The 14,589-nt window shown below is 37.4% G+C and overlaps 1 protein-coding gene across 2 annotated transcripts in view; it reads right to left on the bottom strand.

The window, feature by feature from the left end:
- CFAP54 (cilia and flagella associated protein 54) overlaps positions 1-14,589 on the bottom strand; it is a 360,575-nt gene that overhangs the window by 250,229 nt on the left and 95,757 nt on the right. Inside the window, exons 16-22 of one of the 2 annotated variants that reach the window (XM_075856765.1) lie at positions 12,469-12,533; positions 8,343-8,471; positions 7,013-7,166; positions 4,174-4,251; positions 3,959-4,074; positions 3,500-3,676; positions 1,291-1,383 (exon numbers count right to left, since the gene is read on the bottom strand). In XM_075856765.1, the coding sequence (XP_075712880.1) occupies positions 1,291-1,383; positions 3,500-3,676; positions 3,959-4,074; positions 4,174-4,251; positions 7,013-7,166; positions 8,343-8,471; positions 12,469-12,533 (812 nt within the window). The remainder of the gene's footprint in view (positions 1-1,290; positions 1,384-3,499; positions 3,677-3,958; positions 4,075-4,173; positions 4,252-7,012; positions 7,167-8,342; positions 8,472-12,468; positions 12,534-14,589) is intronic. The other variant, XM_075856766.1, reaches the window with a different exon arrangement.

Genomic DNA, 14,589 nt, shown 5'->3' with positions numbered 1-14,589 from the left:
CACAGCGTTCATTGAGCGCTGTGTAAAAGGGATCGGAGAAGACAGCAAAAGCTGCTTCTATCTTCTCCTCAGGGTCCGTGGCAGTCACTGAAAGCCGGAGACCCGACATTCAGCTGCCCGATCGCTCGGGCAGCAAGTTAAAACCTGCGCCGTAAAAAGTCTATGGAACGGGTTTTAAGGACCCTGAACGCTGGCCGTATAAACACACCCAGGTCTGAAGTAGAAAAAGATGAAGAGGATTGTGATGACAGGAATGTAAAAGCAACACTCCGTGTCAAACAAGTTGATCATTTATTGGACAAAGAAGTGGATTTTTTTGTTTCTCCTCTAACTCTAAATGTAAGAGATTTGAAATCGATACACAGAATTTTTAAATACTGATGTATGGTGTGAAAATCTACATTATTTAAAAGCTAAAAAAATTGTTAACGGTTTCAGGGTTGTTAATGACACAGCTGAAAGGGGTATAAAATTAATCCAAGACTTCAATTCCTCTTTGACGAAAGACAAAGAACGACGACAGTTTCTGCCACAAGTGGTATGTGAATGTAGACAAATTTTTCCTGACTCTTCAAAAGCCACCATATCCAAGCCATTACCACCTTAATCTGAAAATGTTAATTAATAATAATGTAATAATATGTATAATATAATAATATAATTAATAAAAATGCATTTGAACACTATTTGTTATCATTTTTACACCTTCCTTGCTCTTTTTTCCCCTAATTCCTTCATTTTCAATTTGGATTTTGTTGCATTTACTTTTGAAAACACCTCCAACTAAACCATGTTTAATGTACAAAATGAAAAATACAAAAAGCTAAATCTGGAGAGCAGCTGTAATTGAATGTTGTAATGTTTTTAGGCCTTTGCATGAAAAGTCACTTTTGAGGATAAGCACCACGACCTGACCCGAAATGCTAAATACCACTAAATGTATACGTTTTAGAAACAACGTAATGAGAATCAAACTTCAAGGCAACAAAATTTCCTATGAAATGAGACAAGAATCCGGTTTCTAGGACGAATGGTTGCCATTTTAAGGGGGAAAAACTGAGATTTTTTGCTAAAAATCGCAGTTTTCCTAAACTTTAACCTCAATGAGGCATGGGTTAACATTATGAAGTTGAGCTGAAACTTTGCCAATCACATTTTATAGCCAATTAACAACTTTTAGGGGGCATCCCCCGGTAAAAACTCGAACAATGATTTTTTGTGACCAGCCTAGTGTACAGGTTCTGTACATTGTCTTTATATATAACATTAGCAAAGTGTGAAGAACTTTACCTGCTCTCCAGTTCCCAGAAGATAATGATCGTTTAACCGTACTTTTAAGTTGGGGCCTGTTACACTCCGCCCAAATAAACTGTACCAGGCCACCTATATATAATCCAAACATATTTAACATGCAAATGATAAATTTATTGTAACAACTGAAGATCATACAATGGAAAAGCTGCATGGAAAACTGTTAGAGTAAAATAAAACGCTGTTAAGTGGACCATACAAAATGCATTTCTTTGACACATACCTGTATGGATTCCAAAACGGAGAAATATAAAGTACGCTAATTTGAAAAAGAGAAAAAGATTGGCCCACGCATCCAAACAGTGATTTTGGTCTAACTGTATAAATCCATTTATCTCTTCACTGTAAACCTCATTAAAAACATACTTTGCAGCATTAGATAAGTGTTTGGATATGCTGATCAACATTTTACTCGTTTTTTTTAAGTTTAATGCTTTTTTTTATACAGTACTTCTTTCTTTTTGGGGTTGGCTAAAGCATCCATGTGTGCATCAACTGTGCTATATGAACCGAGCCTTAAAGGCTATGCAAACCTTTGAACGGCAAAATGTTTTTTTGTTTTTTTTTTAATAAAAAAAGGTGTATTAGTGTGTTTGGTGCAAATTTACAAATACTTTTTATTTAAAAAAAAAAAGTTTACTTTTTTTTTTAGATACAGCTGCTCTGTAAAACAGAGCAGCTGTATCTAGCGCTATTCACTGAATCCGTCAGTCCCGAGGACCTGACAGGCTCAGTGACAGCGGGTGTTTCTGACACTCAGGATCTACCTGTAAACGATCACATCTATGTTCATAACCCCTTTAAAGGGATTTGCCAGTTGAGAATAAGAAAATTGCCAATGCACAATGGTCCACATTTATCAATGTACTTGTGGGGGGTGGGGTAAAATAGAAAAAAAAAATTGGAACTCTACTCTACACAGGCCCTGGCGTAAAAACAGTGCTGTCATTTAAGCCAGTGTGAAAATTAGTAGTGATCTATGTTCTGACAGATTTATCAAAGAGGGCAAATTCAGTCATAAATTTTTCGCAACATACAAAGTAGTCTAGCATTAAGCTGGACATTGGCTAAAATGATGCCACATTTGATAAATGTGGACCAATACTTACAAATAATGCCCCCTGTTCCAACTGCAGGAAAAGGTGTAACCTGTATATTCATGTCCACTAAATCCCAACCTCATTGTCCATGAGTTGTTGATCTGTATGCCCATTTGCGCATGCCCATCACATATACACAGATGTACATGTAGAGCAAGAATCCATGGGCAATGCAGTCACCTGATTAGGTCAATTTATTTCCTATGGATGTGATATCTCAAGGCCAGCTGTAAGCAAACAATACAGTTAAACACAGCGAGCAGGAGCACTGTATATGGTTTAGCGGCATATTTTCTTTTTCTTAAACAGGACCGGTCAGCTCTTCCGACATATCTCTTTTAGTATATACTTGTGTTCCCTATTAAATAACAATTCTGGAAAATCTTTTCTTAGAACTCGACACTGTGCTGTTCTTCTGTTATTCTTCCTGCAAAGTTATGAATAAATTGACAACTGTGCATCACCATTACCCTTGGCTAAGGGGTATGTCCCTACACACTCTGGCACTGTCATCAATGGACAATATGATATGGTGTAGGAACACAGCACCAACTGGTAACATTCAGTTGTTAATTCATTGATACATTTTTTAGGAGGAATAACAGAGGAACGGCACAACATAGAGTAAGTAGACTAAGTAGAGCAGATTGAGAATGGTTATTAAAACGGGAATGCAGTGGTAACAGGTCCTCTATGACTAAGATCAGAACCAAAAAACATATAACTCTCATATAACTGGTCATAGACGCCATACACCATTCTAGGAATGTATAGTAATAAAACAAACTATTTTAGCTATTTAAATCTGATGTATCAGTTAAAAACATTTTTATTTTTTTTGTGTGGTGATCAATATTGTTTAATTATTCAATGGTAATATGCTGGTAATTTCCTGCGTAGACAACACAAGCATTTGCTTTGAGGTGATGATAGAACAAAAGGGTAAAATATTTAACATAATAGCGTAACAAATTCAACTAATGGCTGATAATAAAAGAAAATGAAAGAAGAACCGAGTTCTTAGTTAATAGATAAAGATCTTTGACCAGCTATAGGAAGTTGTTGACAAGGTCTGTAAGCTAATTTACCTTAGTATCAGATGTGAATGGAGATGGTTTAAACACCATTGAATTTTCTGTTCTGCAAAGTAAAATAGGTGGTGGAGGTACATTCATTTTGCCACTTTTTGTCTCGGTTTGTTTAATGCAAGATAAGTAGACAGCATTTTCGTCCATTTCAGCTTGCTGAATCAATTTCTCTGAATCCTGCCAGTAGAAGAACATGGAAATAAATACGCAATAAATTGTACTTCTGACTGCTCAGGTCCAAAGCAAGAACAACAAAAATGTCCTAGACATTGTTAAGCTGGAAGAAAAGCATAGAAAAGTCTTGGTAACATTGCAGAATTTTATTATACCATAGTTTGAGCCAAAGATCAATACTATTGTAACAGATACAAGCACTACATATACTTTGGACCCATAATGCTAGCACACAAAAAAAAATATTCTAATAAAATTAATAAGAATAAGAATACTCAATATTACCTCAAGGAGCACAATAGGAGAACAGTCTCGTCCTTTATTGAACAGCACGGCTTTCTGCATCAAGAAGATGGCTTTCGACAGCTTATTCTTGTTGATTTTATTAAGTATTTCCAATTCTACAATCCAAAATTACACCACAATGCAGTTAGTTCATGTAGTATTCACTGATGAATGTTATATTTTTTATACTAAAGGCATTTAGAGAATTATTTCACCTGTGTGGAAGTGTAACGACTCATCTCTTCCTTGGTTTTGCCTGGAACTTTTAGATGATCTGAGATTTTCACCTCCAGCTATAAATATAGTAATGATATATTAACGAAGTTATAGCCTTTCAAAATATCTGTGCAAGGAACACATTAGAAAGAATAAAACCACTTAAAAGGGTACTTTCACCTTTGAATATATTTTTCTAGATGTTTTATAGATATAAATTACATAAAAACTTAAATCATTTTGTAAATCTAAGTAAAGTTACTATAAACTACCTGTAGTTTTATCAGTAACTCTGTTTCTTATGGCGTGTTTATAGAATACTTGTAAGAGGACATTAAAGGGAGTATAAAATATTCATTATTGTCAATTACTTGGATTAGACTCCCCAGAGAACACCCCAAAAAAGACCAGATTTTTCTGTGACGGATTTGCAAGTACATTATAGTTATGTACAGTGACCCTCTTTAAAAAAAGACTAACTCTCATTCTGACCAGTGACCACCCTTTTTGAAGAAGTTTTTTGATGGGACCCCTTTTGCAAAAATCGCATTGGCATGAAATAAAATACAGCGCGGGACAGGAAGGCCCACCAAAAAAAAAGGATGCAGCCAAAAGAGGGGAGGCAGCCGCCAAGCGTTAAAACTTCTACTGCTTCCTCGTTCTTAGATCCGATGCATCCCCTTATTGAATGTAGCACAGCCTGCGACTACATATTGAAGGAGCCATCGTGTGGGAGAAAATAAGTTAGCCTTGCTGAGTAGTAGGAGATGGGAAGCTTTGCTAGGGACTGAATAAAGAGAAGCCATGCAGGACTGAGAAGCTGGTGGAGTTATCCTGGAAACGGTCAAGAAAAAAGGGGTTATCCTGGGACTGAGAAAAGGGAAGCCATGATGGTGACTGACAAGAAGGGGATTATCCTGGGGACTGAGAAATATATGGAAGTCATGATGGTGACTGACAAACTGATGAAGTCATCCTTGCGGGGGTTATCCTGGGGACAGTGAAAGAAAGCGGATCCAAGCTGTGGACTGAGGAGAGAGCCATATTTGGGTGTCAGAAGAATGCTGTACAATACTATGCAGCGTTCTTAAACCTGTGGCTCTGTAGATGTTTTAAAACGAAAACTCCCATCTTGCACAAGTCTCACGTAGGATAAACTGGGACGCCACGGTGAAAAGACCACTGCAGTATATACTGTTGGATATTGAGATTACATGTTACACATAAGTTATAAGACTCCGTACATGGCAGCATAATACTTCCCAGATGCAGGGAATACAGTGCTATATGCAAATTGTGGCATTGATGACAGGATTTATTTCTTTTTGCAGATTTGTTTATTCGTGTTTTGTGCACATTTGCGGACTGCATTAAATATTGAACCATCTTTTAACCAACTCTGAGAGTACCACTCCCATAAAAGAGCATTTTCTTTCATGGTAGAGGCCATAATAACATTCAGCTTGGTCAAGGGCCTTTAAAATAACTAGATTATGCCCATTATGTCGGGAAACATCTTCTCACTCACCATCACACTTTTGTTAAACCAAATAAAAAAAATTAAAAAAACAGGCACCAAGTAAACTAACATCATGACGGACACCAACGGCGCCCAATGACTGTAATGAATTCCATTGGGTTTCCGTCAGGCTGTCCAGGGTTTTACCGCACAAAATAGCGCTGCATGCTGCGTTTTTCCCAGCTTTTTTCATCAGATCCTCAACAAAAGGATCCTAATGGAGCCTCCAACACCGATTTGAACTTAGCCTTACTTCATGCTGAATATGGATTGTTTCTGTGTTTTATAGAGCAGCTAGAAGAAGAGAAGGAAGAGAAGAAGGCGAGCAGAAGCAGCAGTAGTGGTGGTAAATCCAGTCACAGCTTTCTGCTCAGTGACTGCTGCTGGCAATGTGTGTATGTAGAGTCTCAGATTAACTCTTTACAAGTAGCTATATCCTCCTTATCTAGCTGGGCTGCATAATCCCAGAGAAATCTTGTTACATAGCTGATAAAATACCAATATTGTGTATGAAGTAAAGTTCAGGCTGAAGGCAAGAACAGGTTTTGCCCATTTTGCATCTCGTGGATTTGTCACCCATTACAATGCATTGGAGAATTAAATATTTATTAATCATTTGTGCCAGTATTTAGTGCCATTTGCACCATGCATAACAGTTGGTAAAAGTAGAGTGAAAAGTGAGGGTGGCTTACAACTTGCTCAGGATTTAGATACATTAATGAAATAAATACGAACGTCAACAAATTTCACATCTATACTCCAAACAGACCACTGCTTAGAAAAAGTGCCATAATTGTAGTCAGTGTAAAAGTTAATGGTAGTGATGTATGTTGTGACATTTCATCAAATAAAATACACTAGAAAAGTGTTTTTTAGCCACTAGTGTGATCCTTGTGATAGTCATGGTGAAGGATGGTCGCTGTGACTTACGCCTTCCCTTCAATATAAGGGAATGAAGGAAATGGTAGTCTATAACTGTGCTAATGTCTGTAAATAGAAGTCAGCACCTAAGTGAATGATGAATGTGGGCATAGTTGGTGGCATCACTCACTAGCATCTGCACGCCTACTCCATTCTGAAGCAGCGGGCTAGAGACACTTCACGAATAGTTAAAAGTATAGTATATGTAACAATATTGACTGTATGCAAGTCAAATTATAGAGGCCTTTGTCACCTTTTGCTAAAGACGACAGATATGATTTGCTTCTTTATAAACGTATCAGCGCCATTATTCTGCTAATGGGCTTTATTACATGGTAAGGTGTACGGTCATAGCAGTTCTACATTTCAGACAAATATAGCTCAAGCAGATCTCCTACCTTTTTCTTGACGGAGGATTTTGATTGACACCCGATGCTGGGCTGCTATTAGTTCAAGCTGCAAATCCAGCGTCGTCACATTATTTATAAGTGACTCTGAAGAATGTTTTTTCACTTTATGTGTGTATTCAACCTGTTGTCTCTTTGCACCGAGCTAACAGAAAATACAAACATATAGAGAATTGATTAGTATTCATTGCCGTTACTGTGTTCTAATTAAATTATAATCCTAACAAATATTACTTTAGGACTTAACCGAGAATTTGCAAAACATGAAATATTCAGTAAGCAAGGAATCTCAATAATATATGGCTTCCTGATAAACTCAGCTAAACATCTAGAAATGAGCATGAAATAGAACCTTTGCTTGTTTAGCCAGAAGCAGGCTCTATAGATTTTACAACAATTATAACTTCCACTTTGAAAAGACAACTCGTGCAGCAGAAGCTAAATGGGTATGTACACTTTTGCAATTTTTTTGTAATGTTCCAATGCATCTAAAACAAAATAAAAAATAAGCAAGCTTGCAAACAGTCTTGATTAAAAATGTCCTACTGTTTTGTGTACACAGCTACTATTCAGACCTATGTGTCTCTATGGTTACAGACTACAAAAAAACCTGTGTAGTATAACGCTAGAATTTGAAGTTCACGGTCTGGCTCAGTTTGGACAAAAAAAGCAGTCACCTGAGGAGACCATCTCAGAAATAGACTTGCGTAGCTGAAGAGTTTAAACTAGTGCTCAGACTTCTTCCACAATATGTCAAACCACTTTGCAGCTGTCTCCCGTGTCCCCCCCCCCCCCCCCCAGCAGAATGCACAGTGTGGTAAGAGATAGTTTGACTGCTGTTTGAGGCTCTGTTCACATTTGCGTTTGAGGCTTCGAAGCCTCCATCTACAATTCCATTACATTTGAGGATAAGAATAGCTCAGCTTGTAGCTATATTCTTGCCATCAAAACGATGGACACCATGATGGAACCCAGATGGACCCTATTCAAGTCAATGGGGTCCATCGGGCAGCATTGGCATCCGTTATAATGATAGATCTGCCATAGTGTTGAGGCATTATAAACTGAATATACAATGCAGCTGTAAATTGACCCTAAAATATTTAAGGATAGTGTGGCTTTGGGTCAGTGAGTGCGTCTATGGGAACGGGGCGGCTGACAGATGGCCCTCTGTGACTGTCCCAAAAAACATATTAATCTACAGACCTGCAAAGGAGCATCTGACAATTTTTTTAAAAATATGCAGAGAATATTCCTAAGCAACATTTTACAACCTATTCTTTTACTTGTCTACAAGGTTATCATACTTCTGTGTGCTTACCATTGTGATGTAGTGGTCAACAATTAATACATTGTGATGTTTGCTGCCTTGTGACCATGATACAGCTAATCCCTTAATTGCCTTGTCTAGGGTTTCATATGCAAAAATCAGCTGTGTGAGAGGAGATTTCTACAATAAAAACAATATGCCACATAAGAATGAAAGACAATCTTTAACTGAATCTGAAAGTAATGAGAAGCCTATTTTATTAGAAAAACATTTTTTTCCTAAGAATTTTCTTATAAATTCACACCCAACAATTGACAAATCTATTTTACTTTAACAGAATTGCAAAATTAATTTCCGTGTGACCTATGTGATAAATTAAATTATCTACGCTCCCAGACTTCCATTACCAATTCAATAAGATTAATGGAACTATTTCCTCCAACTGCATAAAACCCTCAAATAAAATAAAAAGAAAATATGAGTGTAGAAAGGTTTACTGTACCGTGAACTTTTGCTATAAGAGAAAACCATTTTTTTTTTAAATTAACGCAATGATAGACATAATTGTTATAGGAATTTTCATTTTACATCTTCACGCCAGTAAATACTGGCCCAAACTATTCTGTTTTTACCTACAAAGAAGGTTCTCCACAGACCCATTGGTAGAATCAGTGCATTAAGCCCTCATTCATACATAGGGGTCAGGATTTTGAACATGGAGTCAATGCTTCTATATTCCATACATGACTTGAAGTGAATCTCTGCATACCGAAAGCCATAACTTTTTTATTTATCGCTCGACGTTGCCGTATGAAGACTTGTTTTTTGCTGGACGAGCTGGATTTTTTTAATGCCCCCATTTTAGGGTATAAAATGTGTTGAAAAACCTTTTCTAAAAAATTTTTTGTAGGGGAATTCAGTCATTGTTTTTTGGATTTTATTTTTACAGCGTTCACCGTGCGGCATAAATTCTGCGGGTCAGTACAATCATGGCGATACCAAATTTATATTGTTTTTTTTTATGTTTTACACAATAAAACACTTAACCCGTTAGTGACCGGCCCATCGTGTTTCTACGTCGGTCACTAACGGGCCTTATTCCGATGCCATAGACTTTTTACGTCGCGGCATCGGAATACGTAAACAGAGCAGGGAGCTGTCAAATCTCCCTGCTCTCAGCTGCTAGAGGCAGCTGAGGCCTGGGGGCATCCCTGCTCTGCCGGGTGAGATCGATATTAGTATCGATCTCACCCGTTTAACCCCTCAGATGCGGTGCGCAATAGCGAGCACCGCATCTGAGTTGTTTTGGAGAGAGGGAGGGAGGGAGCTCCCTCTATCTCCCACCGACACCCGGCGATACGATCGCCGAGTGTCAGTGTCTCTAATGGCAGCCGGGGGTCTAGTGAAGGCCCCCAGGTCTGCCTGGAGTGAATGCCTGCTAGATCATGCCGCAGGCATGACCTAGCAGATGCCTGTCCGTGTTAAGCCGGACAGGCAGTAATACACTGCAATACAAAAGTATTGCAGTGTATTACAATAGCGATCGCAGAATCGCATATTATAGTCCCCTAATGGGACTAGTAAAAAAGTGAAAAAAAAGTTTAATAAAGTTAATTTTAAAAAAAATGTGAAAAATAAAAAAGTGAAAAAAAAAAAAAATGAAAAACCCAGCTTTTCCCCTTACAAAATGCTTTACTATTAAAAAAAACAAAATAAAGTTAAAAAGTTACACATATTTGGTATCGCCGCGTCCGTAACGACCCCGACTATAAATCTATTACATTATTTAACCCACACGGTGAACGCCGTAAAAAAATTAATAAAAAACTATGGAAAAATTGCTGTTTTCTGTGAATACTCACTTTAAAAAAAATGTGATAAAAAGTGATCAAAAAGTCGCATCTACTCCAAAATGGTACCAATAAAAACTACAAGTCGTCCTGCAAAGAAAAAGCCCTCACACAACTGCATCGGCGAAAAAATAAAAACGTTACTGCACTTCAAATATGGAGGCACAAAAACAAATAATTTAGAAAAAAAAAGCGTTTTTACTGTGTAAAAGTAGTAAAACATACAAAAACTATACAAATTTGGTATTGTTGCAATCGTAACAACCCGCTGAATAAAGTTAGTGTTATTTATACCACACGGTAAACGGCGTAGATTTAGGACGCAAATAAGAGTGGCGAAATTTCAGATTTTTTTCTATTCCCCCCCAAAAAAAAGTTAATAAAAGTTAATCAATAAATAATATGTACCTAAAAATGGTGCTATGAAAAAATACAACTTGTCCCGCAAAAAAAAAAGACCTTATACAGCTATGTCGATGCAAAAATAAAAAGGTTATAGCTCTTGGAATGCGACGATTGAAAAACGTAAAAAATAGCTTGGTCATTAAGGTCCAAAATAGGCTGGTCATTAAGGGGTTAAAGGCTATGTACAGTTTTAAAATATATTTTATTTATTAATAAAAAATGTGTATCAGTGTGTTTGGTACAACTTTCTAAATACGATTTATTAAAAACATAACATAAAACTTAGATGTGATCGATAACAGGTGGATCTGACATGAAGGACCCGGTGTCACTGAACCCGCAGTGCCGCTGACCTGACAGATTCAGGTCTCAGCGCAACATACAGCTAAATATATATATATTTTTGTTAAAAACTATTTGAAAGGTGGACATAGCCTTAAGAAAAAAAAATCATGTTTTTGTGCAATATTCTGAGAAACATACCTTTTTTTATTTTTCTGTTGACAGAGCCGTGTGAGGGCTTGTTTTTGTTGGAGGAGTTGACATTTTCATTGGAAATGAACAAAAAAACAGCAATTCTGGCATTTTTTTTTTTTTTTAGTGAATTCACAGTATGGGTTAAATAACACCATTTATAGTTCGGGTCGGTACAGGTGCGCGGGTACCAATTATGTATACTTATTTTTGTCTTTAGATTTTTTTACATAATGATGCATTTTTTATGAAGAAAAAATTTTTTTTTTAGAGTTTTTTTTCAAAGAATTTATTTCAATTTTTTAAAAAAACATTTAGGCCAACTAGGGGACTTTAATCTGTGATCTCATGATTGCTTCTATAATAGACTGCAATACGCTGACAGGCATTCTTTTATAGTTTGTGAAGGACACACAGGTGCTGGGATCGTTAGTAGACACAGCTCTAAGGCCTTATTTACACGAAAGGGTTTCACGTCCGTGATTCGCACGTGAAAATCACGCGCGTCGCACAGACCCATGTAACTCAATGGGGCCGTTCAGACAGTCCGTGATTTTCACACAGCGTGTGTCTGCTGCGTAAAACGCATAACCTGTACTTGAGCGTGTTTTGCGCATCACGCACCCATGAAAGTCAATGGGTGCGTGAAAATCACGCGCAGCACACGGACGCACGTCAGTGTGCTGCGCGTTATTCCCGCAACAGTAGATTAAGAAATGAAGGGAAAATTAACACCACCTCCTTCATTTCTTTTTCTAAGAATCAAAACCACATGTCATAAGGATGGCATATGCGTGAAAATCACGCAGCCATGCACCAAACATTTATGACACACGGAACTACAATGCGCAAAAAAACGCAGCATTTTTTGCGCGCGCAAAACGATCACATTTTCCTAATACACACATTGTAACAAGCTGTGCACCTGTGTGTCCATCACATGACCATGGACAGAATTATATCCACTGGAAGTAAACAATAAGGGTATGTTCACACGCAAACTCAAAAACGTCTGAAAAAACGGAGCTATTTTCAAGGGAAAACAGCTCCTGATTTTCAGAAGTTTTTTAAGGCACTCGTGATTTTCGCTGCATTTTTTACGGCCGTTTTTGGAGCGGTTTTCAATAGAGTCTATCAGTTTATCAAAACGGCCGCGTAAAAAAAACGGCCCGCCTGCTTCCAATTTTTCCGCCGTTTTTAAGCTGTGTGAACATACCCTAAAAGTTCCTACTGATTTACAACAATCACTGATCTCAAAAACCGTGAGGATTTAATACAGAAAGTCTATTGGAAAATTGTGATACTTTTAATTATACAAAAAATAACATTAATTTGCTGAAATTGGACAAGTGTTTTAAGCATTTACTATAACCACAGTTTAAGAACATTAGGTTTATATGTTTGTTTGTTTTTGTAGTTCTGTAGTCAAACATCTCTTATCTGCTCACCTTCATACTTACAGGTTTATTTCTTCCATTGCTCAAGTCTGCATTGACTTTTTCATGTGATCTGTCTGAATAAGAGGAAAACTTCTACTTATTAGCTGCATTCAGTTGAGGAAACCATTAAAAAAAAATTGCAAATACAGAATTATGGTGAAAAGAAGCTTTACAAACTAATTAAAATGAAGAGTCTAAAATAATTCCCCAGGATAAAATATTACAATCTTCTTTTTCCTTTATTCCACGTTGCACAGGTAAGAAAAAGCCTGTTAAAACTGTGATGCTGTATACACACACAACTATGATAAATTTCTGAAATCTCCAATATTCAACATTTTTATGTGTTTCAGCATGTTGAATATCATCCACAAAAACACAAAAAATACATAAAAACTGCCAAGCACTAAATAATTACTATATATTTGTTCAGTTACTAAATATTTCCGGATACAGATGTAATTTTATTATTGTTTAAAGAAGTTTCTATCTACTACCTGTATGCCCAAATAATAAAATTTACATAAATGATCCTATTCTCATTTTGCCCAGTATTTTACTTGTTAAAAAAGTACTTTTTGCCCAAGAACCAATCTTTCTGCTATAGTTAGGGGCTGAAAGTTGCAATAATGTCAGCCATAATGGGGGCTATGGAGAGCTGTATTTGGTTACCTAGTCACCCAAAGTGCATGCAAGTCTGCATAGACAACTCACAGCACTCAACTACTTCTTCTCGCTCTGTCTCGGTCAATAAATGCTATTTTGGTCACCATATCTCTCCCCCATAAACATGACAGACTGCAGCCTGCTACTTCTTTCCCCAATATCTGCCATTCGCTGTAAAATCTGTCTCCTTAATATACGAGGGCTATCTTCCTGTGACGAGAACTATATTATATAAAAAGATTCTCTTCAAAAAATTATTACCAACTACTTGGAATAGGAACTTTGGCCACTCTTAGGATAAAAAATATATATTGTCAAAAACCGCAAGTGTGAACATAACCCAGCGGTTTTACTGAATTTCTTTTCTTGGAAAATTCTTTCTAAAAAATATATATACAGTGAAGGAAATAAGTATTTGATCCCTTGCTGATTTTGTAAGTTTGCCCAGTGTCAAAGACATGAACAGTCTAGAATTTTTAGGCTAGGTTAATTTTACCAGTGAGAGATAGATTATATAAAAAAAAAAAAAAAAACAGAAAATCTGTGTCAAAATTATATATATTTATTTGCATTGTGCACAGAGAAATAAGTATTTGATCCCCTACCAACCAGTAAGAGTTCAGCCTCCTCCAGACCAGTTACACACTCCAAATCAACTTGGTGCCTGCATTAAAGACAGCTGTCTTAAATGGTCACCTGTATAAAAGACTCCTGTCCACAGACTCAATTAATCAGTCTGACTCTAACCTCTACAACATGGGCAAGACCAAAGAGCTTTCTAAGGATGTCAGGGACAAGATCATAGACCTGCACAAGGCTGGAATGGGCTACAAAACCATAAGTAAGACGCTGGGTGAGAAGGAGACAACTGTTGGTGCAATAGTAAGAAAATGGAAGACATACAAAATGACTGTCAATCGACATCGATCTGGGGCTCCATGCAAAATCTCACCTCGTGGGGTATCCTTGATCCTGAGGAAGGTGAGAGCTCAGCCGAAAACTACACGGGGGGGAACTTGTTAATGATCTCAAGGCAGCTGGGACCACAGTCACCAAGAAAACCATTGGTAACACATTACGTCGTAATGGATTAAAATCCTGCAGTGCCCGCAAGGTCCCCCTGCTCAAGAAGGCACATGTACAGGCCCGTCTGAAGTTTGCAAATGAACATCTGGATGATTCTGAGAGTGATTGGGAGAAGGTGCTGTGGTCAGATGACACTAAAATTGAGCTCTTTGGCATTAACTCAACTCGCCGTGTTTGGAGGAAGAGAAATGCTGCCTATGACCCAAAGAACACCGTCCCCACTGTCAAGAATGGAGGTGGAAACATTATGTTTTGGGGGTGTTTCTCTGCTAAGGGCACATGACTACTTCACCTCATTAATGGGAGAATGGATGGAGCCATGTACCATCAAATCCTGAGTGACAACCTCCTTCCCTCCACCAGGACATTAAAAATGGC

Source organism: Rhinoderma darwinii, chromosome 3 (genome assembly GCF_050947455.1).
Source record: "Rhinoderma darwinii isolate aRhiDar2 chromosome 3, aRhiDar2.hap1, whole genome shotgun sequence".
Taxonomy (NCBI): Eukaryota; Metazoa; Chordata; class Amphibia; order Anura; family Rhinodermatidae; genus Rhinoderma; species Rhinoderma darwinii.
Note: the sequence above shows the minus strand (reverse complement) of the source record. Positions and strands in the feature narration are given on the sequence as shown.